The following is a 27,022-nucleotide window of genomic DNA, read 5'->3' as shown; positions in this document are numbered from 1 at the left end:
ATTCTTGCTGATATAAAATTTCTGCTACTCAACAGTTCAGGCACGAACTGTACCCAGACTCACGTATTACTGAACTCTGCAGAATGTGGTTTGGGGTTGTCTTGCTTAAATAAGCAAGGCCTTCAAATGTTGGCAACATTTAATGCCTTAAGACTTCAAGTATACTTTTTTTTTTTTTGCTCTAATGAAGCTCTAATGAGGCTTTCACATTTGTGCAAGTTGACCATTTCATGTGAACTAATGCACTTCCATGTGATTACAGACCCTGGCTCTGTGTCAGGGTTCCTCTGTTTAAAGTGGTGGTTTTCAGAGTCCATCATTTCCAGAATTAATTTTAAATTTTGATTAATCAAACCACAATATTAATTTTCTATTTCACACCAGTCTATGCTTAAGACACTCAGCCCCACGGAAGATGCCAACATTATTGGATCTAATCTATATTATTATTTATTTTCTGTTGTATACCGAGGCTTAATTTGTTCTTGTGGAGGCAATGTCTAAAAAAAAAGTTAGCTTTTTTTCATGGCCATTCAATGTCCATTCAATGCAAGTTCATAGCCTTGTCCTTTCGTATATCTGTGGATCTTCTAGTATTTTCTTATGCCTGTGTTCCATGATACCAGAATTCTTTGTAATTTGACTATACATTATAATATGTTTTTCTTAACATATTCAAATATTGCCCATACAGTTTTTGACAGGGAAAACCCATCCTAATCTTTACTACTGAAAGAATTATATAAAAAAGATCCTTCTCTCTTTTAATGCCAAATCAAATTACTGATCTGACATCAGTTAATATAATTAGTTGCAAGATTTTGCACAAGGTCTCTTTCTGGAGTTTAAAAAGATTGGTACAATGTAATAATGTCCAAGAAAAATATCAATATGAACTTTATTAGCAACATGAACGTGTTTTACACGACCCTATCCAGCAAATCATAGCAATATAATCTAAAAACTAAAGAAGGATTTTACTCTGCAGAAATAGTCAACCAAATTACTATATTTGTCATGATTTGGCGCCCTCCTGTGGCTTCTATTAAAAAAGAAAAGAAGAAGACAAAAAATGAAAAATGAAAATAATTCTCAACAGTATGAAACGTGATAACTATCCGGAAGAAATTGTTTCAGTCACACAGTCACAATGTGTTCATGTTATATTCACACCTACAATGAATTGTAGGAGCGGCAAACATGATGAGTAGCACAGTCTGCCCAGTGGGGGCGCTGTTACAAACACCAGCAGACATTTCTAGAAGAACAGGGTTGCTTTTTGTGTGGGAACGGAAGTTCGACTGTTGTTCATCCGCCAGTGTGCATTTTCGTCGTTGGAGCCGACATAATGGTTGGAGTAACGATGGCTGCAACCGCTACAAAACAAGCGACTAAAATTGTCAACAAAACATCTGCGGGAGGCACCGGGGCGGCGGGGGGCAGCGGTGCCCCGCCTATAATGCCCCTTGCCTCTCCGCTTATGGGGAAAAAGAAGAAGCCGTTTTTGGGCATGCCCGCTCCGCTGGGCTACGTCCCCGGTCTGGGCAGAGGGTGAGCTAACCAAATGCTAACTAGTTAGCCTAGCTCTCTAACCACAGTTGGATAGTTTTCAATGCAGTCGCTAGTTTAACAAGGACATGGTTTCCTCCTTGGCTTACCTTTAATTATTTCGGAGTACACTTCAATAATTAACATTATAAAGATACTAGAGATCCGCTCGTTGTCTGATACCTACCTACATACCTACTTATTTGGTTAAATAAGGCTGTTAAAAACGGCGCTTAACTCTTTACAAGTCTCCCTGTGAATAAACATTATTTAGTTTGTGCATGCTGTTGGGTTTATTTCAGTACGTTTTAATGATTATTTGTGTTGTAGTGCTACTGGTTTCACCACCCGATCTGATATCGGTCCTGCTCGTGATGCCAATGATCCAGTGGATGATCGACATGCACCCCCGGGGAAAAGGACTGTTGGGGACCAAATGAAAAAGAATCAGGATGATGATGATGAGGATTTGAATGACACCAACTATGACGAGGTTACTATGATTCGATTATTTCCGTTTTAAAGTATGGGTCAGGGTTCAGTAAATCGAATTTAATTTCAAATTTGATTTGACAGTACTATTTCTCACATGATAAACTGTCTTTTTGTGTGTGCGTGTGTGTTTCCTTGTAGTTCAATGGCTATGCAGGTAGCTTGTTCTCCAGTGGGCCTTATGAGAAAGACGATGAAGAAGCAGATGCTATATACGCAGCACTGGACAAGAGGATGGACGAAAGACGCAAAGAAAGAAGGTCACAAATAAAACTAGTCTTCTATCCCACTTGACTAAATAAGTAGAATATAATGCCCTCCTTTGCAAACCTTGCATGGCATATTCATCTTTGGCAAAACTTTGATTTAATGTTGCATAATGTATTCGTTGTTGACTGTTCTTTGTGGATTTTTAGGGAGCTGAGAGAAAAGGAAGAAATTGAGAAATACCGTATGGAGCGACCCAAAATCCAGCAGCAATTCTCAGATCTGAAGGTAAGAAAATTTGTGCTTTTTCAACCTTTTAAAAAAAAAAGTATCAAAGGTATGATGATGTGTAAAAAGATTTTAACTGTGCAGTCTCTGCCACATTAAAAGTCCTCCAGGGCTCTGGTGCTCCTGAATGAGAATTGAAGGAGCACCAGCACAACTTAAATCATCTTAAACCTTTGATATTTTTCCATTCTTGGCTGGGTTTTCTGTTGAAGGTATGGTAGTAAACATTTTAAAGAAACAGTAATCTGCACTTTTACTTTAGATTAAACATCTTACAGAGTGCAGTAGAATTTTAAGTTTGATCTTTTTTTAAATTGTCAATTCAAGGCTAAACCTTTATCAGTCGTGTGTTTTAAGATGGAAAAAATGAATATCTGAGTAACATGTTGAATTAAGTGAGCTGGTTATCACATCAGTGTCTCTGCCGATTAACTGCACACATGATGATGGACTCACTTAAACTTAGTTTCTGTGAACAACTGTTTCTGAATGGGACCTGTGAAGTTCGTGCATGACCGTGGTTTCAGTAGGATGTGTTGAATTAAATTTAGAGCTACCGTGTCACAGGAGGATCTCGGTGATATTTTCTCTTGTAAAATTAACCACTCGTTCATTGGAGTGAGCGGGAGTGACAGGTGGATCTGAGACTAGTGACGGCTCGCTCCACCCTACGCAGTGGCGATCTTGAGAACCTCACGTCAGCTCTGCACTCTGTCACGACACACACCACTGTCTCGCTCTGTCTCACTAGTTTCAGTCCACATATGCTAAAGATGAAAAAAAACAAAAAACAGATAGAAACAAAAGAGAGACACATTTCCAAGTTGCACGGTTGTGCCTTGTTTGAAATTTTGGACACGCTGTCTTAGAAAATGGTTGCAAACTTGGACTAAATGGTTGCAGTAGCGAGGTAACATTACTGTAACACAGTATACTTTAAAGTCTCGGGTTGCTGAGTTGTGTGACCATAACTGTGTTGATTGAAACAGAAAAGGTAAAGTAGCAGTATGATATGGAAAGAAGAAAAAAAAGCTCCCCTGAATGAGTTCTGAGGATGGGACTCATTAGCCTAATAAGCAGGTGTGTTTTATTGAAACTTCTAATGAGCACTAATGTCTTAGTATTTCCACTCAGGAAGTCCTTCAAGTTGTTTTCATCCATTGAGTTTTGTAGACACAGATTACATACTCACGGAAGCACAACCAAAAGCATCATTTATGCTTCACTTGTCCATTTATGCGTTTCATGGGCAAATCTACACACCTGCAGTTTATTGAGCTCAGCAGGCTTCCTGAATGTTGTCGACTTACTACAGAATTCTATGAATATACAACTATGCACCTCCTGTGTAGACAGAGATTGAACACTTGAGCTGTTGCTGCTCTGTTAATGTGCTCCTCTCTGCTCACATCTTCTGTATGAATGCTTGACAGTATGAGTCTAAGGAGTAGGTGGGGTCCTTGATAATTTGCTCGTGCACTGCTGTTTCTTTGAAACAAGGTTTATGTCAGGTTTGGGAGAGCGGTTTCCACGATCTTTCTCATATGGCCAGACTTTTCAGCGATACCGATTCAGATCTCTCTTGAATCTCACTGTAGTCCCATCTCTTCACAGAGGAAGTTAGCAGAGGTGTCGGAGGAGGAGTGGCTGAGCATCCCTGAAGTTGGAGATGCTAGGAACAAGAGACAGAGGAATCCTCGCTATGAGAAGCTCACCCCCGTCCCCGACAGCTTCTTCTCCAAACACCTGCAGAGCGGAGACAACCACACCTCTGTCGACCCTTTGCAAGGGGTCAGTATTTATGCAAATACAAGTACAACCAGCTAAGAGCACGTCACTGAACTGGGAGCTGTAGTTCCAGCCTGCCCCAGCAGGAGGCAGGATGTTTCTCTGGAAAGAAGCAAATCTCTATAAATGTACCATTCATGAAGTTTGCCATGCTCGTGATTTTATATTGAACACATGTAGTAACACTTCTTGGTGCTGACACCCCATGCTTACGAGTAGTAGCCTTTCTCATGTATTTACATATTGCATTTTATAAATCTACACTGTCACAATGCATAGCATAGGACAGAGTTGCTTGGACCGAATTGGTTTATTGCATATATTTTTGGCAGTGGTGAGAACGTGTCAGATGATCTTTGCCTGTGTGTCATAAGCTGTTTAAACGTGCCATAACAAAATTCTTGCGTAGACTGTATCTCGCCTCTCTTTATCATTGTTTCCCGTTACCACCAGCTGGGAGGCCTGAACACACCTTACCCAGGAAGCATGACCCCTGGCCTGATGACACCGGGAACAGGAGAACTGGATATGAGGAAAATTGGTCAGGCCAGGAACACTCTGATGGATATGAGGCTCAGTCAGGTAAATCTTGCATAAGCCCAAGCCACCTTCACCTTTCTCTTGTTCTGTTGTTCATACACTGCTGTAGCTGTCCTAGTCTAGAACATTTAATTATTTGCCCTCCCTTTCTATCTCCTCAGGTGTCCGACTCAGTCAGTGGACAGACAGTAGTAGATCCAAAAGGTTATCTGACAGATCTTAACTCCATGATCCCCACTTATGGTGGAGACATCAGGTAGAGACAAGTTTACAACATGAAATGTTCATATATAATCTGTATAAAACAAGTTGTGTATTTGATTGCTCGTGCATGACTCTGCATGTCTAGTGACATCAAGAAGGCTCGTCTGCTGCTGAAATCAGTCAGGGAGACCAACCCCCATCATCCGCCTGCCTGGATTGCTTCCGCCAGGCTTGAGGAGGTGACAGGCAAACTGCAAGTGGCCAGGAACCTGATCATGAAAGGCACAGAGATGTGTCCAAAGGTAAAGATGGGTGGATACACACAATACGTGTTAATGGTGCCCACAATAATAAATCACTGATCTTTATTTATTTAAATGTCTTGAAATTATTACTGAACTTAGTTGCATTTGCACCCCCTCCCCCTCCCCAAACAGAGTGAGGATGTGTGGCTGGAGGCAGCCAGGCTCCAGCCAGGTGACACAGCCAAAGCCGTGGTAGCCCAGGCTGTTCGTCACCTGCCACAGTCTGTCCGCATCTACATCAGAGCCGCAGAGTTGGAGACAGATGTCAGAGCTAAGAAACGGGTCCTCAGGAAGGGTAAGGCTGCTTATTTATTTATTGTAACAAAAGAGATTTGCGCTCCTTGTCAGACATTTGTTTTGAAACCACGCGTTGAGCAGAGGCTCATGTGCCTTCCCAGCAGTGCATATGTGAATGAGTTTGATAATCCTGCCAAAAGGAAGACACTAATTTCTGTGGGGCCAAATTTCAAGGCCAGTCTCAATCTGTTCGCTGCCTCATAAAAGCACTCACACACAGCCACTCCGTTCCAGCACACTTAAATTACCGAAAATATTTCATCAGGGTTACATTTGGCAGCTGCGTTTCTGGCTTCTCGTCAAGGCCAGGCACTGTATTTAACCATGGTGTCAATGCCCCATCTCACACATGCACACACAGGCACACACACTACTATTTCCCAGCAGCATACCCCACTGACAGAGATGGATCAGAGCTTCCATTGAGGAAGAGCTCTCTCCGCCTCTACATGTTTAGACGCCTCTGCTCTACTTCATTACACACACTACACTCTGCCTTCACATCCAACACTATTAAACTTTACTACTAATGCACAACTAATACAGTCTTCAGGCTTGCACTGCTTTCCATTAATTTAACAGTAATGTGTTGGCTTCAGTTGGGAATGAGCATCCTGGTGAAAAATGACTTCTTTCTAGGTCAGACGCGGGCACATTAGCAGATAGGCAAGCGCGTTTTTTCTTTTCTTTTTTTTTTTCTTACAATTATTGTGTGCAAGCATTTTATTTCCTGTGCTCGAGCCAGCTGAGTGGGTTAAAACTTCGAAGTGAAGTTCACTACCGGTTCTTGGGTCAACCTGCAGCCACAGTCACACACATTAAACCCAGGTGATGTGACAGAATATGTTCGTCTAAAGTTGGCAACTAAACGCGTGCAGTTAAATGTTCACGAGTAAAGCCTGATTTATAGTTGTCCGGGAAAGGCCACGGAGAGCCCTCTCCATCGTCGGAAACCCTCCCGGAGACGCTCTCAGTTGCTTGCGTTCGTCGGCCAAAATTCCTATCTATCCGTCAAGGAGACGGATAGGGTTGTGATTGGTCAGCTAACAGCACCATTTCCGGAATCACTTTTCCGGTTAGCTCCAACACCGTCATTTTTGAAAGAGTTTACTGTTTGCCGGTCAACATTTGGTCAAAATTATTTGCATTTCAATATCAATAAGCTCTAACTCCAACAAAAGTCTTTCCCTCTCGGTCGCCATCGTTCACTGTGAGGAGTGGAACGGAGCCGGAAGGTAAACAATCAATCCACGACTTTCACGATAGACGTCGCGAAATTGGGTCGTCTAACGTAGCGACGCCCACTGATCGGGAGGTGAATTGCCTTGCGTATCCGACATCCCGACGGAGAACTTCGAAAGGTTCAATATCCTCTGCGTGACCACGGAGTCGGATTGGCAGATAGCGACGGAGTAGCATATCGAGGCCTTAAGACCGACATAAAAACCCCTTTCTTTCTTGTGGAAACAAAACAAATCACAAACTTTAATTGATTAATTGTTTAACAAAGCATTGGACTTCTTTTGTTATCGTGAGAAGCATACATTCCAGCTATCGCCCTCACAAACAAACGTATGGTCTGTCACAACCAAAAAGGGATGTCATTTGATTATCCTGCTGACTAGCTTTCCCCCTCCATCTGAAGACAAAATCCAGTTTCCAGGGCTGTTATTGGCTGTTAATTGTCCTCTGTTAAAAGGCTCCTCATCGCAGTGGCTGGTCAACAAGGTTTATTGTTGACATCCCATGTTTAAGATGGTGTTCATGAGATGTTTAGTGTTTGTTTTTGTTCCTTAAGAGTTTACCCCAATGACCGTGTCAATAAAATGACTTAGCAGTTGTCTGATTGTTTTCCATGTAGCCCTGGAGAATGTGTCGAAGTCGGTTCGACTGTGGAAGACTGCTGTTGAGCTGGAGGAACCGGAGGATGCCCGGATCATGCTCAGCAGAGCTGTGGAGTGTTGCCCTACAAGCGTGGAGGTGTGCTTCAAACACTCATTTTTTGCCAGCTTAAAACATTTTACATTGAACTACACGTCACACAGCGCATTGCGCCGTATGAACGTTCGCATTAATCTGTATGTTTAACTGATGTGTTTCCTGTAGCTGTGGCTGGCACTAGCCCGCTTAGAAACGTACGAGAACGCCCGTCGTGTCTTGAACAAAGCTCGAGAGAATATTCCCACTGACCGCCACATCTGGATCACTGCTGCTAAGTTGGAGGAGGCTAATGGCAACACTCAGATGGTGGACAAGATCATTGACAGAGCCATCACTTCTCTGCGAGCCAATGGCGTGGAAATCAACAGAGAACAGTGGATACAGGTGTGTAGTTGCAGCTTTGAGGTTTTCTCACAGAAGGAGAGAGCAGGATTTCCATCAGTGGTCCATATCCTACTGAAACTTTGTCCTCTGAGTAATTACTTGTGTTCTCTACGGTTAGGAAAATAACACTTGCTGATATTCCTTATAATGGAAGCCTGAGGTCATGCATTATATACTGCATAGTATGGTTAACTTTTTAGACTTCTGTATATAAATTGTGGGTCGCATATGTAAGCAGTTTCTCCCAATTTAGATGAATATCTTTAAATATGCAACAGAACACAAGCCAGTACTGTGACTGACACTTTGTCCAGTGCAGCTGAGTTATTGTGCAATCTCGGGCTTTCACAGAAATCTCCTTGTGCACCCTTTAGTTTTCTAATGGCTGCTTGGCTTTTTCTACCCCTGGAGAAGTTAAAGTGTGTAACATTTGAATGTCACGATTTGACGGCTGTCAAATGTAGTCATGTAGTAAACTAGTGTATTCGTAATATATTAAGATAACTTTTTGTTTGTAATATATTGATGTCATTTTTTTTCAACAGGATTAACATAGTGGGCAAAAAAACCTTCTCTTTTCAGACAGCGTCTGCTAGCTTTACCTCTGTTGCCCCTGTTGTCCTTAGCTCTTCCTACAAATAAATATCTCTGCCTTGATAATATCTCATAAAATAATAAAAGAGTGAGGATCTATAAACTGTAAGTCATCTACTTTGATATCAATCAGTAACCCAGGTTCATTAGGTGTGTAAATGTTCCTACCTGAAATGCTTCATTTACACTTCATACCTTTGATATTTCGTATGCTTCCTCTTCACCCGCAGTCTTCTCTCTCCTAAATGCTTCTACTTGTCCTGCAGGATGCAGAAGAGTGTGACAAAGCAGGCAGTGTGGCTACCTGCCAGGCAGTGATCAGGGCTGTCATTGGGATTGGCATTGAGGAGGAGGACCGCAAACATACCTGGATGGAGGACGCAGAGAGTGTGAGTTTGGACAGATGACACATTCAGATCATCACACCTAGCACCTTCGTTTGCATCCCAATTTGCTGTTTTCAGTTGAACTTAACTGCTTATGTTTTGTGTTTCAGTGTGTGTCCCATGGAGCACTGGAGTGCGCCAGGGCCATCTATGCCCATGCCCTGCAGGTGTTCCCCAGTAAGAAAAGCGTCTGGCTTCGAGCAGCCTACTTTGAGAAGAACCATGGCACCAGGTGATTGGAATTGTTTTGTTTGTTTGGTATTTTCTTTCTGTAAGAAAAGGAAACTGTAGTCTAAAACTGTTGGCTGCTGTATTTCTGCACTAACTTTCTGGTTTCTTCTGGTCTGATTCTCATGTGCTTTTGTCAACTGCCACTGTCCTCTGATTCATCAGTCTTCTGTGGTCTTTTTATGTCACTTAGAGAGTCTCTGGAGGCTTTATTGCAAAGAGCCGTGGCTCACTGTCCAAAAGCAGAGGTCCTTTGGCTGATGGGAGCCAAGTCTAAGTGGCTGGCAGAGGATGTACCAGCAGCTAGAAGTATCCTTGCTCTGGCTTTCCAGGTGACAGTGAAACCATGCACATGTTGACTTGTACACACATTATGTCACATACATAGTTAATGTGTGCCTATGTGACTAACCATGTCCCCCTTCACACGCTTTCTGTCCCTCCTCTTTTTGTTTATTCTATTCTAGGCTAACCCTAACAGTGAAGAGATTTGGCTCGCTGCAGTCAAACTGGAGTCTGAGAATAATGAGTATGAAAGAGCCCGTCGACTGCTGGCCAAGGCTCGCAGTAGTGCTCCAACAGCCAGGGTGAGTGTGTGAGAGAGTGTGTATGAAATTTGGATACGGTCACAGGGGGGGGGGGGTGTTCCCCATTCTAAATTTACACAATGGGATCATGTTGAAATACTCTTAAGCTGTCACTTTTACTGCCCTTCTTTTTCCTTCTGTACCAGCATGTTTTGCTTCTCATTAAGTAACGCCAGTATTGATGCAGCTCTTCTGACCCGTGTTTCATAGTTGACTTGATAATCAGGTTTTATTGTTGTCTGTTAGAAAGCCAGTGTTCAATAGTTGGGTATTACTGCATTATCTTTGAAGTGGCTTCTACAAACATTCTGTCCTGCTCAGGTTCAGGCTTGCAAAATTTCTACACCAAGAAACAGTCAGGTTGACAGATGCTGTCAGAGGTGCTCTCTAACTGTCATTCTGTTTATATGGTGACCTGGCTACACTCCATTTTTTCTATTTGCTGACAGATATGACTAAAAGAGCCTTAATGATATGATGGCAGTGGTGATTGCCTCTCGTGTAAAAACAACTTTGCGTGTTAATGACCCAGGTGGGGTCTGAGATCTTGGAAAAACGGTTCCTGCAAGCTATATTTTTGAAAATACACAACCTTGCCTCTCCCTTCAGCCCACCCCTCGAAACCACGCCTTCAAAACACATGAACGAGTCACGAGTCTGTGAACGCGCAGGAGGCAGGGGTGAGGGGGGCTGACGGTTGATTGGCGTGTCAGAATCCAATAGAAGTAACTCTCATCATTACTTCTATTGGTCAGACATTTCCTCTTGCTACACCCTCTACTATGGACTAAAATATTATTTTTTTTTCCCAAACATTCTATTTTAGTGGGTGCAATGGGGATGGGGTCGTGAGGAGGTTTTCAGACAATATGCTAAAAAATGCTCCAGAAAACATCTCATACCCCACCTTTAAGCATTTAAGCTGTGTCCTTAGAGGATAGTAAGTGATATATCTGAAAGGTATTGCCATTGCATGCATTGGGCTATAAATATGTAAAATGATATCATTCTATTTTATGTATTTATCTGTCATTTTTGTTACAAGGCAAGTGGATTTAGGAACAGATGTCATAGATCACATTTCTACCTCTTTTCAATTCTGACCAATTTTTTGTTTGTTTGTTTGCAATCTCTATAGGTTTTTATGAAATCGGTGAAGTTGGAATGGGTTTTGGGAAACATAGACGCTGCCCAGGAGCTCTGCACTGAGGCCCTGAAACACTATGAGGACTTCCCCAAACTTTGGATGATGCGAGGCCAGATTGAGGAGCAGTGTGAAAATTTGGACAAGGCCAGAGAGGCCTATAACCAAGGGGTGAGGCGGTGGTTCGTGTTTTGAGCACGGTTGTTCGGGGATGAGCTACGTGAACGGTGGCGGTCATGGCAATTCGATTTTTGTTTTGATGTGTGTTTTTAATGATGAGGTTGTTTTTCTTTGCTTTTCTGTTGCCGTAGCTGAAGAAGTGTCCCCACTCGGTGTCCCTGTGGTTGCTGCTCTCTCGACTTGAAGAGAGAGTGGGACAGCTGACAAGGGCCAGAGCGATCCTTGAGAAGGCGCGACTCAAGAACCCACAGAGCCCTGAGCTGTGGTGAGGAAATGCAAATGGAACAACAGTGTTGTATATATTACATCGTATATGAGACTGACCAATTAACATGTTTATTGGACAGCCTCTCCATTTGTACAAGATTACTAATGTGCAAAATGTACTTTGAATGTAACCCTGTAAGCCAAAGTTAAGTTAAGATAAAAAACACAAATTGCCTCTAGAATTTAGCCAAAATTACGCGTTTGTGTAAACCAGGTTGGAGTCTGTCAGACTGGAGTTCCGATCTGGACTGAAGAACATAGCCAACACACTGATGGCCAAAGCCCTGCAGGAGTGCCCAAATTCAGGTGGGTGTGGGCTGCTGCAGAGTGGAGACTTCTACTCAGAGACCTAAAACGGTCTGTTACAGTTTATTACAAAGTGAAATTGTAAAAAAAAAAAAAAAAATTTTAAATCTCACCTTCATTGTCGGTTTGCTTTTGTGCTTTTTTTCCCCCCTCAAAACTGGCTGATACCTTCGGTGGCAATGACAAACTTATTGTACAACCAAGTGCAGAACTTTAACTTGCTTCCTTGCAGGCCATGTGACATTTGTTAATCATGGCGAAAAAACTTAGAATTCAACAGTTTATTGTCGCAAAGCCAGTTCCAAGGACAGCACTTGATGTTTTTTAGAGGTGTTTTTTTTTTTATATATATATAAATGCTGACACATTGGTTGGTGTCTTGATTGCAAACTAGACTTCCCAAAAAGAGATTTCTGAGAAGTTGCGCCATACATAAGCTTTCGAATCTCCGTTTCACTCTATGCTCATTTTCTAAAGGCATCTTGTGGGCTGAGGCGGTGTTCTTGGAGGCCAGGCCCCAGAGGAAGACTAAGAGCGTGGACGCTTTGAAGAAGTGTGAACATGACCCCCATGTCTTGCTCGCTGTGGCAAAGTACGGCTTCAACCTTTCCTACTTTTTGTCGATCTCTTTCCTAAAACAATTTTCACGATTCTGATTTTACAGTGTACTCAAAAAACCTTTACATAGGAGACTCCTCTGTTTGTGGTTTTTATTTGAACATTTCTGCACATCTCAGGTTGTTCTGGAGTGAGCGCAAGATCACCAAAGCCAGAGAGTGGTTCCTCAGGACAGTAAAGATTGAGCCAGACCTGGGAGATGCTTGGGCTCTCTTCTACAAGTTTGAGCTGCAGCATGGCACAGAGGTATGGATCATATGTCTGAACTTGTGCTGAAATTATCAGAAATGACATCTGCATTGTAGCTTAGTGTGTTGTGCATCAACCATCAGTTTGTTTGTTTTCTTATTCACAAAAACAGACGTGCGTGGAGCTTGTTCGTGTTGAGAGTGTTTAACCTTACTGCTCTTTATCCACCAGGAACAACAGGAAGAGGTGCGAAAGCGCTGCGAGAATGCAGAGCCCCGCCACGGGGAGCTTTGGTGTGCCGAGTCCAAACACGTCTTGAACTGGCAGAAGAAGACAGGAGAGATCTTAGCACAGGTAGCCAGCAAGATCAAGAACACATTCTGAGACTTTGGGAAAGTTGGACTGAAAACACCCAGAGAACTCTGGGAACAACTATGGACACGCTTGTTCTCTACCAGGACTTTCCCATCTCACACACACACACACACACACACACACACACATTTCCTGTTTATTTTGCCAGTATAATTTCTTTTGTTTTGTTTCCATCTTGTCAACAGGAAAAATGTTGCTAAATGTTATTGTGGAAACGGATTTCAGCACACTTAAGATCAAGTGCAAAAAATAAAACTCAAAGTGACGGGTTACCTACTTGAAGTGAAAATGTAGTAGCAATGACAACGTCTGAGTTTATGCGTAGGAGCTTGGGGCCCCCAAGGTTTGTCAAGGCCTCGGCTCAGGCCATTTTATCTTGGATTTCTTTTTTTCTTGTTGTGATGTAAACCTTCTCCCTTCTTAGAATTGCTGGACCGAGTCCTTTGTGACCTTTTTTTTTTCTTCTCTGCAATCATTTGATGATCTCCCTTCAGAAACGCTCATGGTTCTGCCCTCAGTGTGATGCTGCCACCACAATGCATGTTAATGGTAATGAGGCTTGTATTGAAATGTGCAAAACTCTCCTTAAAATAATGGTAGCCCATATATATTTGAAAGTCTCCAGCTTGTCTCAGTAGTTGCCGTCACGCCTGAGCGGCAGCAGCCGGCACGATCGTGTCCTGCATCATTAAAGAGAAAAACATTGCTACTCTTGTGAAGCACAGGCTTGATTTGTCCTTTAGCCTCTAATTTATGAACATCATCGAGTTGATCGTGTATGTGTTGGGATCTAAAAAAAAGAATTCTGATTCATCTTCATTTGAATAATCTGATATGGCTCAACAAAAACTGGATTGAATTTTCAATACAGGTTACGTAGTGTCTCCCGCAGAAAGACTTGGGCAGGTGGCCCAGGGTTATTAATGGTAGCTCGAATACATTTTGCAGCCCATTTACATGTTTATTTAAAAGCTGAAACTTTTCCAGTACTCCGCACAGCACATTAAACCAGCCCCTGTGTCTCAAACACACTTTTTGATTCCTTTGTGCACACACACTGAATCAAAATGTGATCATACTAAGAATATGGAAACTGTCAGTTATATATCAGAATATAACTGCACACGTAAATTATGGGGTGGCTCATTTCACCCGGTAGACGTGGTGGCTGGTTTGACCACAGCAGCTTCAGGGACTGGTAGAGGAGGCAGAGAGGACAGACGACAACTGGCACATCAGCCGATTAAATTGGGACCAATGTGGGTCCCAATTTAATCAGTTCTGGAAATCAGTACTAATACCCAACACCAGATGTGTGATTACAGCCCACAGAATAGCTGGCATATTCAGTATCACCAACATTCTTCGTTAAGTGTGCATTGGTCAGCTAATCATCACATGGACATTCAATATGTACAGATTTATTTAACCTAAGCTCACTGCCTGTTTCTTTTGATCATGCTCGTGTTCTGTGCTTGTACAAACCTGTACGCATGGGGCAGCTGGTGCACGAGGGGTCAAAACACTTAAGTTGGCAATGTATTTTATTTCATGGCATGCTTTGAATGCATCATAAACTTGAAATAAGAAGATATCATGGAGCCGCTGCCTGTCTTTTGTTCCCTAGACATTCAAGTCACTGTTTAATTTCCTCAGCAGCAGCCTGTGGTAGTTTCTAAGTGCTCAATTTGAATTGAGAGAAACCCACAGCACACTCTGAGCATCTGATGTATTAAGGGTATGAAGCAAATCTTGGAAAAAGAATTACATTAAAACAAGAAAGGCTTAAACTTATAAGTAATCAATTTGAAATATTTGTTTTGTTGTTGCTGTACTCTCTTTGACATAAAGGTCTCATTGTCTGTCGGTAAAGTGTTGGGATGTCAAAAGATAAACAAATGATAAGGAATACTTGAGCTGGACATTGGGACAGTAAAACATGGGTTTTCTCTGAGAACTTAGGTTGCCAAGTGATCAGTGGGTTTAAATATCATAACAGCTTTTTTTTTTTTTTTTCTTTCTCCCCTTTGTGCACATGTACATGTGGGGCTACAGATCTGGCAATTTTTCCAACATGATGTGACCGTGTACAGTACAGTCTTTGATGGGAACCATAACAGCAGTTCTCATGCTGTGATTTGGTCTTTTATATAGTTGCTTAAAGAGTTTTAAAAAATCTTTTTGTAGCCATCCAGTAAAGAAATAAAAGTTTAATGCACTTTGGTCTATTTTTTCTTAAACGAGACGTGACAATTTTCATATTAGTGAACAATTGCTGTCTTTGTCGGATATGTTCTCCCAGACCTTTGACTCCCGCACTAATCCTCCCATGCATTTCCCACAGTTGTTCTTGGTTGTAACACTGGACGTTTTGGCTGAGGGATCTCCCTCAAACCACCCACTGAGAATTTGAACCCCTCACGTTTTTCCAGCAGCGCTTTCGATAAAGGCTCCTCCAAATTCCAGCTCTGCTGGTACCACGTCTTTCAAACGAAACCGAAAAAAAAAAAGAAAAAAAAATACGGGCAAGTGATTGATTGCAGGAGTTTCCTGGACTTGATCGGGCTGGAGTTTGGTGAAATCTTATGCCCAGCGCCATCCATCCATGACGGGGAGGGAAATCGGAGCAGCAGTCACGTTGGGGATGTTGGAAACCGCGAAGCACCACGTTGGACGTCTCGTCGCCGCCTCAGCGATAACCTCTGCTCTAAAGGTGTAAAAACACCGAGGGAGGAAAAAAAAAAAGAAAAGAACAGAAAAAAAGTTTGGTTACAATGAGCGCAGCCAGATCAGGAGTATTTCCTGGGATCTTGCTGTCAATGACAGGGATGAGTTTACTCGTCTGAGGATCCTGCTGAAGAACATGATAAATGGTGAGTAACACGCAAGCTGACATGGACAATTCTTTTCAAAGCTGCGCCGCTGATGATGAAGCCTGTGTACACTTTCTCCATGTTGTCTGTTTTCACACCTCTCTCATGTTATGCAGTGTCTGACCGGAACTCTGCTCCGTAGTGTGCTGGTGGTTCTCTTGTTGGCCAACACTTGTGGTAAACGTAGATGCAACTATAAAGAAATACTGCGCTCCTACAGAGAAGTCATCTTCGTTGAACTGCAGAATTTGGTATGACAACAGAGATGCACATTGTGCTGCATGAGTTACGGAGAGATTTGTTGTTGTTGTTGTTGTTTTTCATCCACTCTTTTATTTAGTATTTCACAAGCCTGGTAGTTTATTGTATTCTGTCGGCACTGAGGGGGGATAACTTTTAAATATATGGTGGCATGCTGCCCTCCAGTGTTTGCAGGACAAGTAACGATTGCGACTGTTCTTTTTTGTTTTAGTTTTTTTCCCACCCTCTTATTGACGATCAGAATGTAATTAATAACTGCATATTTGCTTCCTCTTTGCAGAATCTGACTAGTTCCCTTAATACATTCAAAGAGAGACACCCCTGTCCCTCGAGAAAGGTAAGTGACACATCATTAAAGTTCACCCCATACCTCCTGATGTTCAAACAGCAAAGCCAAAAACAAAACAAAAAAATAGAATTGTTCTGTTGAGTTTTTATACCAATAATTCAACAGAACAATATCTTTCTCTGGTACTTTCAGCACCATGGACAGGGTGGTTTATGTGCCCCATCTTGTCACATAAACTGCTGGTATAGAGGATTTGGAAAATGCAGATGAAGTTTTCCCAGATGGAAGGATCAAAATTTGAATTTTTTTTATTATTATCATGATTACTATTATCTTAGCCTGATGAATGGTTTCAAATGTCGTTTCACTTCTTTCGATTTCCTGTGCTTTTGTCTCATGACAGGCCCATCGAATCCTTATCTCCATATATGGTATGGCACAGCAAATAAGGTGTAGAAGTAGTGGCAAGCAGCTTTCCGACCTGGAAAAGCCAGTCGAGAGCATGGAGCTGCTCATCATTCAAAACTGCAGTCCAGATTATATGGTAAGAAAAGGGACTGTAACAACCTGTTCGGCAGCTCCAAAGTATCTACCACCACAGAGAAATAAGAGACTCTGAATATGATTTATGACTCTGAATATGATAAAAAAAATAATTTCCTTTGTTGCTTGCTTTTAGGCAAAGAAAGGCTCTTGTTCAGCTGTCCGCAAAATACAAGGAAAGAAGAGAAAGAGGATCAGGTTGATCAGAGTTATTAAGGCGCTGACCACTTGTTGGGAAAAACTTCAGAGTGTTTCTATGTTCTCTAAGTAAAGGTTGTGTCTCTTTTGGTTTCCATTACCTGAGCTACCTTCTCACGAAGATACCAGTTGAATTTCCAGAATGTCCACTGCACCATGACTTTGTTAACATAGCTGTATTCTAATGCAATGCTAATCCTGTTTACTATTGTCAAGTTCTCTGTGTGCTGGGAATTATAACTGCTAGCTTTCGCATGTCAGCATTGCTCAATGTCATATGGAATAGTTCTATAGTAACCACAGATAAGCTAAAACATATCCACAATGCATGCAAATACTTTCAAAATATGCACATTTTCAAGGTATCTGCTGTTTTTAAGAACCTTTGTTTTGTGTTTGTAAGCTATTTGTTATCATACCCAGAAAATATTCTCCTGTCTGTTCTGTTGTGAAGTTTATGCCACATAATAAAAAGTTACACATCTATTGTTAATATTCTAATATTCTTTTGTTGTTATTATTTGGTTTTACGGCACTTTATATATATATATATAAATAAATAAATGTAATTGCACATGAACGATATACTTCGAAGTGAGATATAAATCACTAAATTGGCAAGCGACACAAGAGGGCGGAACACTTCGAGTACGACACTGTTTCCGTCCGGAGCGGAAGGTTTGTAACGCAGCTTCCACCAACTCGATACACTCGCTAACTTAAAGTTGGCGTTGTTCTGGTTGGTTAATGTGGATAAACCCCATCACAGCGTTATTCAAACGTTTTATTGCAGTTAACATTACTTCTTGCCATGTTTTTCAGAGACGGGTAAACCAAATGTATTCTGAACTTTAGCTTAAACGTAGCTGTGCGTGTTTTTCTTTTTTGTTTTTCTTTCCGCGAAATGCTTTCTTGAAGATGTGGGCATAAGAAAAACTCAAGTTAACCGGTAAGAGGAGAGTTTAGTTCTTGTGTTAGCTCCTTAGACTTAGTTTGTAGGTTTCAAGATAAAGTAGCCTTTCCGGAGCAGACATGGCCAGCAGCAGCAGCAGTGTGAACATGGATCCAAATGTTGCTCAGAGGCTGTTTGAAGAAGGAGCTATCCTGGTCCTGCTGGGTGTTCCTAAGGGTACAGAGCTTGGGATAGACTGCAAGAGCTGGCAGGTTGGTCCTCGCTTCCGAGGTGTGAAGATGATCCCCCCAGGACTACATTTCCTCCACTACTGCTCTGTTAACTCGCCAAGCAGTGGAGGACAAGCTGGTCCGAAAAAAGGCCTCTTCCTGTCTCTCAAACCCAAGGAAATCTTACTGGCGAACTGGGACCCCAAAGAAGAAGATCTTGACTTCTCGGCCTCCAAGAACGATGAGGAAGTGAACCGGATCCGGGCCACCTTGCGAGAGCTGGATCCCTATCTGGGCCCCTATCCCTATGAGGTGATGAGGAAGTGGGTGTCCCTTACTGACCATCTCAGTGAGGAGCTAGCCATCAACTTACAGCCTCTTACAGGTCGAATATGCGCCTTCTGTGATGTTATTCCTGAGCTTGAGTTCAGACACACCAAAGACAGGGCAGAGCAGCCCAGGAATGACACTGCCTGTCAGAGCATGAAAGAGGGACTTAACAGGCTTCCTAAGATGAAGGTGAGGGAGGGGACTGAGTTGCGCTTCTCTGATATCCCTGAGAAGCCCTACCCTCCTGGGGCTACACCGGCCGAAATCACCCGGTGCAGCATGGACCTGAGTTACGCCCTGGAGACTGTGCTGGAGAAGAACCACAAGCAGCAGCCGCTCAACTTGCTAGGTATGAGTGAAATATAGTAATGTTTACTTGACAAACAATCACATTGTTGCATTGAATACGAAAGAAAATGACCAACATTTAATCTGTTGCAGGTGAGCTGCAGTTTGCTTTTGTGTGTTTCTTGCTTGGAAATGTGTATGACTGCTTCGAGCACTGGAAGAGTCTCCTGGCTCTGCTGTGCCGCTCAGAGGAGGCCATGAGGAAGCGTAAGGAACTGTATCTGGGGCTCATCACCATGCTCTACCACCAGCTGGGAGAAATCCCCCCTGACTTCTTTGTCGACATTGTGTCACAAAACAACTTCCTTACCACCACACTGCAGGTACAGTGGATGCACATGAAGTTGTTGCACAAATGGCGGGGGGGGGGGGCAGCTGGTTTTCCATTTTTCTTGTCCAAATCAAAAAGGAAATACATGACAAATTTATTGTTTTCTTCCTTTAGAAGTAAAACAACAATAAAAGCAAGGGGCTGAACTCCCATTGGGGGAAAAAAAGAGATAAAAATGTATCCCAAAAAACAGATCTTGTTTGTTCGACTTTAAATGTTGAATATTTCCAATGTGACTGGTAAATGAGGGAAAAGCAGTTTGTGTGTCCAGTGTCATGAAAAGCTTACATACCATTATTCTTATAAGCCCAATGTCTGAAGAAAAATGTCAAGTTAATGAATACCACATACATATCTAATTCTGAACGTTGTGGTTTTATGATTTATGAAACAGACTGAATCAGGAGAAAAAATCTTTAAGGCAGGCCCGTCAGATGAATTTTCATTAACTCTTCTCTTGCTCTGATGTGTTGATTTGACCATATTTCATGCTGGAACTCTTCTTTTATCTTATCATTTAGTCTTGGTAATAACACTCAGCTTACTATTTGTCAGTTATGGTTAACTAACTGTTTCAACTGTTAATGCATACCTTCTCGGTCCTTGTTTCCCTGTAATTCCTCTACTTTAGCTACCACTCAGCCTTTAATTGTTTGGTGGTAATCTGAAGTAAATAGTTAGCTAACAAGTTCAACTATTAAGCCATAATTTACAATTAGCAGTTTATGCTATTGCAGCTATGCATCTGCCATTTGCTCAGGGTTTTAACTATTTATCCATATCTATAGTATGCAGTTTCAGTTGTAAATTTTTTGCTGTTTGCTAGCAGTTTCCACCAAACCTTTAGCTAAATGTGTCCGTGGTGTATTCATGCTATTAATTAACACTTCTTTCTGCTTGTTTGTGTGTGAATGGGTGAATGTGGCTTCGACTCAGAGCGCTTTGAGTGGTGAACAAGTCTGGAAAAGTACTATATTCAAGTTGTCCATTCACAATTTCTTAATGTAACTCTTTGAATAGTTTGTGTATTTCTTTTAAGCTGTCAAGTTTGACAGCATATCGATTACTTTAAATGAATTCTTATCAATTTTTCTTTTTCATGCTCATATTGGTCCCCTCATGAGGCCGGCCGTGCGTGCATCTGTTTGGAAATCACAACGTCCCTACTGAGGAAATTCACATTCACATTACAGATCCCAACGTTGTTTTACTTCTCATGTTGTAGGACTTTTTCCAGTTTGCCACCGGACCTGGTGTGGATGGCACCCTGCGTAAGAGAGCGGAGAAGTTCAAAGCCCACCTGACCAAGAAATTCCGCTGGGATTTTGATGCAGACTTAGATGACTGTGCGCCTGTGCTGGTGGAGCTTCCAGAAGGTGTCACAGTGGACTGAAACTTCCCTCCTCAGATCCTTGCTGAAACTTAATACACTACAGTGTATTCGGCAGTCCTCTCTCAAATTTGTGGCTGAGGTTGTTATCTGTGGGCTGTACTACAGCTTACATTCAGTTGTACCCTGTTATGAAGAAAGCAAACATGTTATTAAAACAATCTGCAGCGTTATAGTCTTCGTAGAGCTGCACTGTACTATAGGAGAGTAGCGCCCTCTGGTGGTGGATTTCCCCAGTTTCAGATAGCATATTATTTAAAGTCAAGTCAAGTTTTAACCTCATTTTAGTTAATCAGTGGTTATGGTAGTAGGTAGGAAATATGACAAAGAGTCTTAAATAAGCATGTTATATTCTACAATGTGTAACATGATTTTAAATCTTGAATTTTTACTGAAAATTATCCCCCAACAAAGTCATTACATGAACCATACAGGGTTTTGTTACAGGGAATAAAAGTTAAGAGTTTGTAACCTTATCACACACAAAGACTAAACATCTGTCATTTTCTACAAAAAAGTTTTTGTTTTTTTTTGTTTGTTTTTACATTGTTTTGTTTTTCATTAAATTGTTTAACCAAAAGCTTCCTTCAATAAAAACTGCACTTATGAACCAACAAAGGCTAAAAGCATCCATGGGTGTCATTCATAGATTATCAATGGAAGTGTTCATGCTTGTAAAGAGGAGTTATCGCTCTCTCCTCCACTAGATGGCAGACATGGGCTTTTTGTGTTGTAGTTGTCCAGATGTGCCGGGAGAGCTTACGTCCATGCTGGGCATTGGCTACTATGTCAAAGAATGTCAGAGTGAAGGTTATTTGTAAAAAAAAAAAAAAAAAATTCTCATCCAAACTGGAGTCCTGTTAATAATATGTATGGGGGTGCACCAAGAGCAACGGTGTAACTGACATGATTATGTTCAGTTTGAGCTGTGTAGGCGGTGTGTGTGTCCCTTCTATGACCATGATGGACGTGAGAAATTATGTTTTCCTATTAGTCCATCCATTTGCATGTTAATTTCTCCTCTGCCCATCCTCAGCCTTTCTCTTCCCAGTTGGACTGTTTTCCTTTGACACGCAGCTCCAGGAGCCAATCTATAACCATAAAGCTGCTGTGAAAAGGACAGAAGCCATCTAATGTAATTATGGGAGGCTCCAAAATGCCAATACAAGAAATCTGTTCTCTTCCCAGAGAATTAATGGTACTGTGGAACAGATGGTAATGCTGGGTTTTGTGATGAAAACGTCCCTCTTGAAAATGTATGTGCAACTTAAAAGGAGATCAATTTTGTATTTGGGGTCCACTGTGAGTCCACTGGGACCCTGCACTGGTTATTATTTTCCTTTTGAATGCAATTAGATGAACAAAATGTCTTGGAACACATGCAGGAAACATGTCAGCAGAACATTGAGGAAAATGCACACCAAAGATTTGTAGACACATTTTCCTCCGTGGGGATGAAATAATGTACATTGTAAAGGAAGACAGTTACACAAATGACTCTGTTGGGATATCCTTAACATTCCAGCATTCCAGCCCCTCCGTCAGTGCAGCAATTACAGTGTACAGCAAGTAAGCAGACAACTTTTCTGTGCTGCATGCACCCCTTCACCTTCAGCGGACACTCTCTCGCTATACCTCTGGTATGGCAACCATTTTCCTGCTAATCTCTTATGTTTGTTTTGTTTGGTGCGGCCTCTCTTGGAAGTGAAGCACTCTGGGAAACACGCTGCATGGATTGTGCGGAACCTCAAAGCCCCACAGGCGCGTCAGTCATGGTGGAGCTTTCTCTAAACTAGATTGTGAGCTTGCCATTTCCATTGAGCTTGGTTGCTGCTCACCCTGCCAATGTAAACACAGGCTTCTCAGTTATGCACCCACCTACCCACTCCCCTCTTTAAAGAAGCAAGGATGATAGATGTTGACATAGACTGGTTTTAATATGTATTGTTGACTCAAAAAATCATGTGTAACTGTCTCTGATGCTGCTGCTTTGTTAGACCAACACAGTTACAGTCGAGGCCACACCTGTTTTATTAGAATACAAGAGACAGAAAAAAAAAAAATCTAAGTCATCCAGAGTAAAACGGATATTTATTGGTTGAACTAAACTGATTTACCATAACATTATGATCACTCAGCTGATAATGAGTATGTCCTCATCATGGTGCCAAAACAGCTCTGACTAGACACAGCATGGGCAAAGATCATCCTTTGGGTATCCTGGAGTTTCAGGCAGATCCCATCAGATCGGTGCGGGGTGGGTTTGGGGGCTGAGGGTACACCTCAGACTCTTGGCATGTTCTTTGAGCCGTTCCTAAGCAGCTTTTATGAGGCCCAATGCTGTCCTGCTGGGGGAGGCAGTGACTATAAATGTTTAGGTAAGTGGCAAGTGTCATAGTAACCTCTGTGTGAATCCCAGAATGCAGGCTTGCCCAGCAGAAACTTGCATTGTAACAAGAGGAGCAGCGTAATGCACCTTACCTGTCGGCTGTTTTTTTATCTTGTGGCTGACTTTTCTATATCAATAATTGTATGTCTTTATATTCAAATAATTTATTTATTCTATATCTTTCTACAAGAATGTTGGTGTCTAGTAATAGCTTGTAAAAAAGTCAGGTTTTTGGTGTTTGGTGTCCAAAGATTACATTTTGAAGAAAGTAGGTCCAGAAGAAAATAGTGTTCACTCTCCTACTAAAAAAAAAGCATATTTACACACCATTGGCAGCACAGTTTTGATGCTTTTAATGCGTAACAAAGGAATTTAAAAAGGTGACGGTTAAACGACATGCTCTCATAAATTAAGTGGGATGTCTGAAAAAGTGTACACTTGTTCATCTGCCGTGTGGATTCGGTTCCCTGTCCACCTACAGCTACTTTCTCCCACACTTTCATTGTGAACTTGAGAGTCGGACTCATAAATAAAAGTGTGTTGATGGCCAGGGTGTGATTCTTCTGTAATCCCTCTCTTGCTGCAGTACCAGTGGGGCTTCACATGTTTGACTCACATGACTAAAATGGGAGTGAGGCACGTGTACATTTTCCCAGGACGAACGTATGAGTTTGTGGTGTAGGTCCTTATGTCTGGGCTCTGGTGCCCAGACATAAGGACAGAGGGGGTGAAGGGGTTCTATAGACGGGGATGGATGAGATTTAAAAATCCCTCCTGGATATTCTGGAGAGAGTGTGTGTATGTGTTTGAGTGTGTGAACAATGTGTTCTGTTATGGTGATCTGCTGAAGTGATTAGAGGCAGGAGCTAAAAACAAGGCTGTAGACCTTTGAGGTCCTGTCGGCATGCGTGTATGTGCCTCTCTGATCATGTACTGTATTGGACACAACAGCTGGCCAATACATTTCCCGGCCCAAGCAACTAAATTAGTAGAGGTGAAACAAGTACAGGCTTTGATTAGCACACACAGACACTGCTAAGCAACAGAGGCAGAGATTACCTCCAATGTCATGTCTCATAGTCACAGAGATCATAAAAGTGTCTGTTTCTGTGCTCTGTATCGTCCTTTGGGGCTTAACTAAACATTAGGTGGTCATTTTGAATCAAGTAAAATGTAGACAAGCCCCAGAGAGACTTCTCCTGGTCTTTATTCCCCATGCACAGCCCATCGGATAGCATTTGTTCTCCCCCACCTGCCCATCAGATGACTGATTTCTGACTTCCATTTATAGCGAGCCTGGATTGTCTTTGGCTATGGCACACAGGGCATGAACTCTGATTGATGTTGTCATAGCAGAAATGATTTGAAATCCCTGCCCCCTAAACACACACAATCACTCATTATTGCTCACTTTCTTCCCCTTTAACCCTATTTTTCAAGAACATTAGAGTGCTTGTGTGTTAAAGAGCTCTGAGGTTGAAGCAGCCCCCACCCGGTAGCCACACTCCCAGGGGAGAACCCGCTGAATGGTTGGAGCTTGGAGAGGAAGGGCAAGAGGGAAACCCTGCAGCAGACCAGGCCTTTCGTATGCGCTCTGAAGACGATGAATACATTCATCACTCACTGTTTTCCATTGGGTAATGGAGTCATTCAGGTTTTCTGCTTTATCTCAGTTTTGTGTGTTTTCTCTTTGCCTTGTTCCCCTTCACCCACTGCCTCATGCACTCTACTTTGTGAATAATTCACATCTTTCTGATGTATTATTCAGACTTTTCTCTCTCACACAGCTTCTGTGTGCTTTCCTTTTTTTTTTCCTCTCTCTTTTTTTTATTTTTTTTATTGCCCTTGAATGTTAATACATAGAAAACTCCTTTGACGGTGTCTTTTATGGGATTCTCGCTCTGCAATCTGTTCACATACACACTAGGTATATAGTGTGACGTTGGCAAGGTTAAGTGAGCAAAAGATGAAATTCATAGTGGTATTTCCATATATTCAAAGTAGCTTTGTGAGAGCTGTTCTCACCCAAAAATGCAAGTACAAAAGGGGAAGCAAATGTGCACAGAATCGTCTGATGAACTCAGACAGTAAAACAGGTTGGCGGTTAATGTTGCAGGGTTTGGTAATCACTACCAAACTTGGAATTGACAAATTCAAATTTTTTAAGATAATTTAGGATATGGAAATAGAGTTTTCTTATGTATGCAGATACATAAGTGACTGACAAATAAATCAATCTTGAATTCTGAGTAGAAATGGAAAAGTACACCTTGCATGATAAAAATCTGCTCCTTTGAACAACCAAAACAGAAAACTCTTCCTTTAAATCCCACATCACTTCTCCGTTTTATCTTCTTTATTTTATTTTTATGTTTCCCATTCTTTCCCACTATATTCCTCTTCCCCCATCCCCGTGCCTCTCTCTGACTATGTTTAATTGGATCTAATATGTCCCTTTTCTACTCCAAAGTTTCAGCAATCCCCAAATTCACCCATGATTAATAGCAGATCCAAAAAAATCCCCACCTCTCATCAGGAAGCTTATTGAATAAAGAACTCCCATATAAGCATGTTCTTTAAAGTATTTCCATCGGTCCTACCATCTCTCACTCATCATCATTGTTATTGGCCAGAATCCTAAACCCATCTCAGCTCATTGTCCCCGACTGTCTCCTGTCCAATCCAACTGCTGTCACCACTACTATTAAGTCTGTCTAATTTAAAGTGCTCCTGTCAGTGTGTGGGAGTGTATGCATGTATGCATCTATGTTGTGGCCAGGCTCACTGGAGCCAGGTGGCCACGTGTTTGGCTCACACCAGGGAGGCTGTTATTCCATCGATTTCAAACCACAACCAGTAAATACAGTTATGTTATGAACACAGAACAAAATCTGCTTCAAAGCCAAAGCTTTGGCTGCGGATGCATGAGAAGACATTAGATATACCCAGGATTGGGAAATTTGGATGCTGCATTTAGGATTTGGCAGATATAACAAAAGTGGTTTGAGTTTATCCAATAGTTAATGGAACTGTAGGAATAGGGTGGCTCTGGATCTGAGATATGTGGCCAAATGGTTTAACAGTGACAACTCGTGGATGTGAAGTCAATGGGTCTCTGATGAGTAGGCAGGGTCTTGAAGACTCCGAATGCCTTATCACAAACAGCTAAGACATAACTGCAAGAATCATTTGAAAAAAGGTCCTTTGAGTCAAGCAGCAAACCAGAAATATGTTAGGTGTGACATTATTGTGGTATGTTATATAATTAAATGGGCTTAAGTTGCACAACCCAAGTCACAAATAATTTGCAGAAGCTGCTGATCTGCCATGATGTCAATAAAAAACAGCTTTCTGCTATAAACGCTTCAGCGAACACCTCCCTTGCTGTGCTGCAAATGCAGCAGGAGCATCATTCAAATGTTTCTATAAACATTCTTCACTCTTTCTGTGCTCTCATTTTCCCATGTTCTTCTCTTTCCCTATGCTATATGGCTTTGTTGAATGCTCGTTCTCCAACTTTTACCATGTAGCCAGTAAACGGATATTGTCTCCGGTCTGGACCATTTCCAAGTTTCTGCTCTTGGTCTTCTCTATTTCCACATTACAACTGATTCCCAGCTGACAAATGAAAGTCAGGCCCTGACTGGCCACATAGCGCCAGTTAGTATCACAAAGGCTTCAGGAGTTGCCAGGGAGGAGAACATGTTAATACATTAATGCAAAAATCATGAAATTATCTCCAGCCTAATTTATGTCCTGCATGTGACATTAAGCTTCGACATTAAGCTACTGACATAGCAGAAAGGACATTGTACTGTAATTTTTATGACTACACATGTATATTCATATGTGTATACATGCTGCGAACAGATATACACTAAAACCTTTTTGATGCATCAAATGGAGTGTCAGAACTTCGCCCTTCATACTGAATGGGTCAAGTTCCTTTTGTGTTTTCTGAGGGAAGACATCAGTCCAAAGTAAAAAAAAAAAAAAAAAAAGATTATCTGAGAGCTAACTCAGTCACATGTTACATATGTACAGAAAAGATCAAGTGAAGATCTATCTTTTGCCAAACTA

General features: G+C 41.8%; 2 protein-coding genes across 4 annotated transcripts; both read left to right on the top strand.

The window, feature by feature from the left end:
* Nucleotides 1-1,310: 1,310 nt before the first annotated feature.
* Nucleotides 1,311-17,525, top strand: prpf6 (PRP6 pre-mRNA processing factor 6 homolog (S. cerevisiae)). 3 transcript variants are annotated; one of them, XM_075474667.1, is made up of 25 exons: nt 1,311-1,551; nt 1,879-2,041; nt 2,182-2,300; nt 2,457-2,535; nt 4,150-4,326; nt 4,777-4,905; nt 5,025-5,119; nt 5,213-5,369; nt 5,505-5,667; nt 7,531-7,649; nt 7,776-7,994; nt 8,855-8,977; nt 9,085-9,206; nt 9,396-9,534; nt 9,670-9,789; nt 10,928-11,104; nt 11,245-11,378; nt 11,595-11,686; nt 12,164-12,278; nt 12,424-12,550; nt 12,725-15,741; nt 15,884-15,992; nt 16,283-16,339; nt 16,695-16,835; nt 16,971-17,525. In XM_075474667.1, the coding sequence occupies exons 1-21, from the start codon at nt 1,349-1,351 to the stop codon at nt 12,875-12,877; spliced, it is 2,925 nt and encodes a 974-aa protein (XP_075330782.1). In that variant the 5' UTR covers nt 1,311-1,348; the 3' UTR covers nt 12,878-15,741; nt 15,884-15,992; nt 16,283-16,339; nt 16,695-16,835; nt 16,971-17,525. The 3 variants fall into 3 exon arrangements, with proteins under 3 accessions (XP_075330782.1, XP_075330781.1, XP_075330783.1); XM_075474666.1 differs by having other exon boundaries at nt 15,858-15,992; XM_075474668.1 differs by lacking the exon at nt 15,884-15,992.
* Nucleotides 17,526-17,711: 186 nt separating this feature from the next.
* aar2 (AAR2 splicing factor) lies at nt 17,712-21,329 on the top strand. Its single transcript, XM_075475701.1, has 3 exons — nt 17,712-18,833; nt 18,926-19,155; nt 20,389-21,329. Exons 1-3 carry the CDS (start codon nt 18,065-18,067, stop codon nt 20,554-20,556), a joined length of 1,167 nt encoding a protein of 388 aa, XP_075331816.1. The 5' UTR covers nt 17,712-18,064; the 3' UTR covers nt 20,557-21,329.
* The last annotated feature ends 5,693 nt before the right edge of the window (nt 21,330-27,022 follow it).

This window comes from Odontesthes bonariensis, chromosome 10, assembly GCF_027942865.1.
Source record: "Odontesthes bonariensis isolate fOdoBon6 chromosome 10, fOdoBon6.hap1, whole genome shotgun sequence".
Classification (NCBI taxonomy): domain Eukaryota; kingdom Metazoa; phylum Chordata; class Actinopteri; order Atheriniformes; family Atherinopsidae; genus Odontesthes; species Odontesthes bonariensis.
This window is presented reverse-complemented; position numbering and strand designations above follow the sequence as displayed.

Coding starts and splice junctions, on each gene's coding strand:
- aar2 (XM_075475701.1), top strand. CDS start 18,065: ATGGCCAGCAGCAGCAGCAGTGTGAACATGGATCCAAATGTTGCTCAG. Junction 18,834..18,925: donor GCAGCCGCTCAACTTGCTAG/GTATGAGTGAAA, acceptor AATCTGTTGCAG/GTGAGCTGCAGTTTGCTTTT. Junction 19,156..20,388: donor TCCTTACCACCACACTGCAG/GTACAGTGGATG, acceptor CTCATGTTGTAG/GACTTTTTCCAGTTTGCCAC.
- prpf6 (XM_075474668.1), top strand. CDS start 1,349: ATGGTTGGAGTAACGATGGCTGCAACCGCTACAAAACAAGCGACTAAA. Junction 5,370..5,504: donor GCACAGAGATGTGTCCAAAG/GTAAAGATGGGT, acceptor CTCCCCAAACAG/AGTGAGGATGTGTGGCTGGA. Junction 9,790..10,927: donor GTAGTGCTCCAACAGCCAGG/GTGAGTGTGTGA, acceptor CAATCTCTATAG/GTTTTTATGAAATCGGTGAA.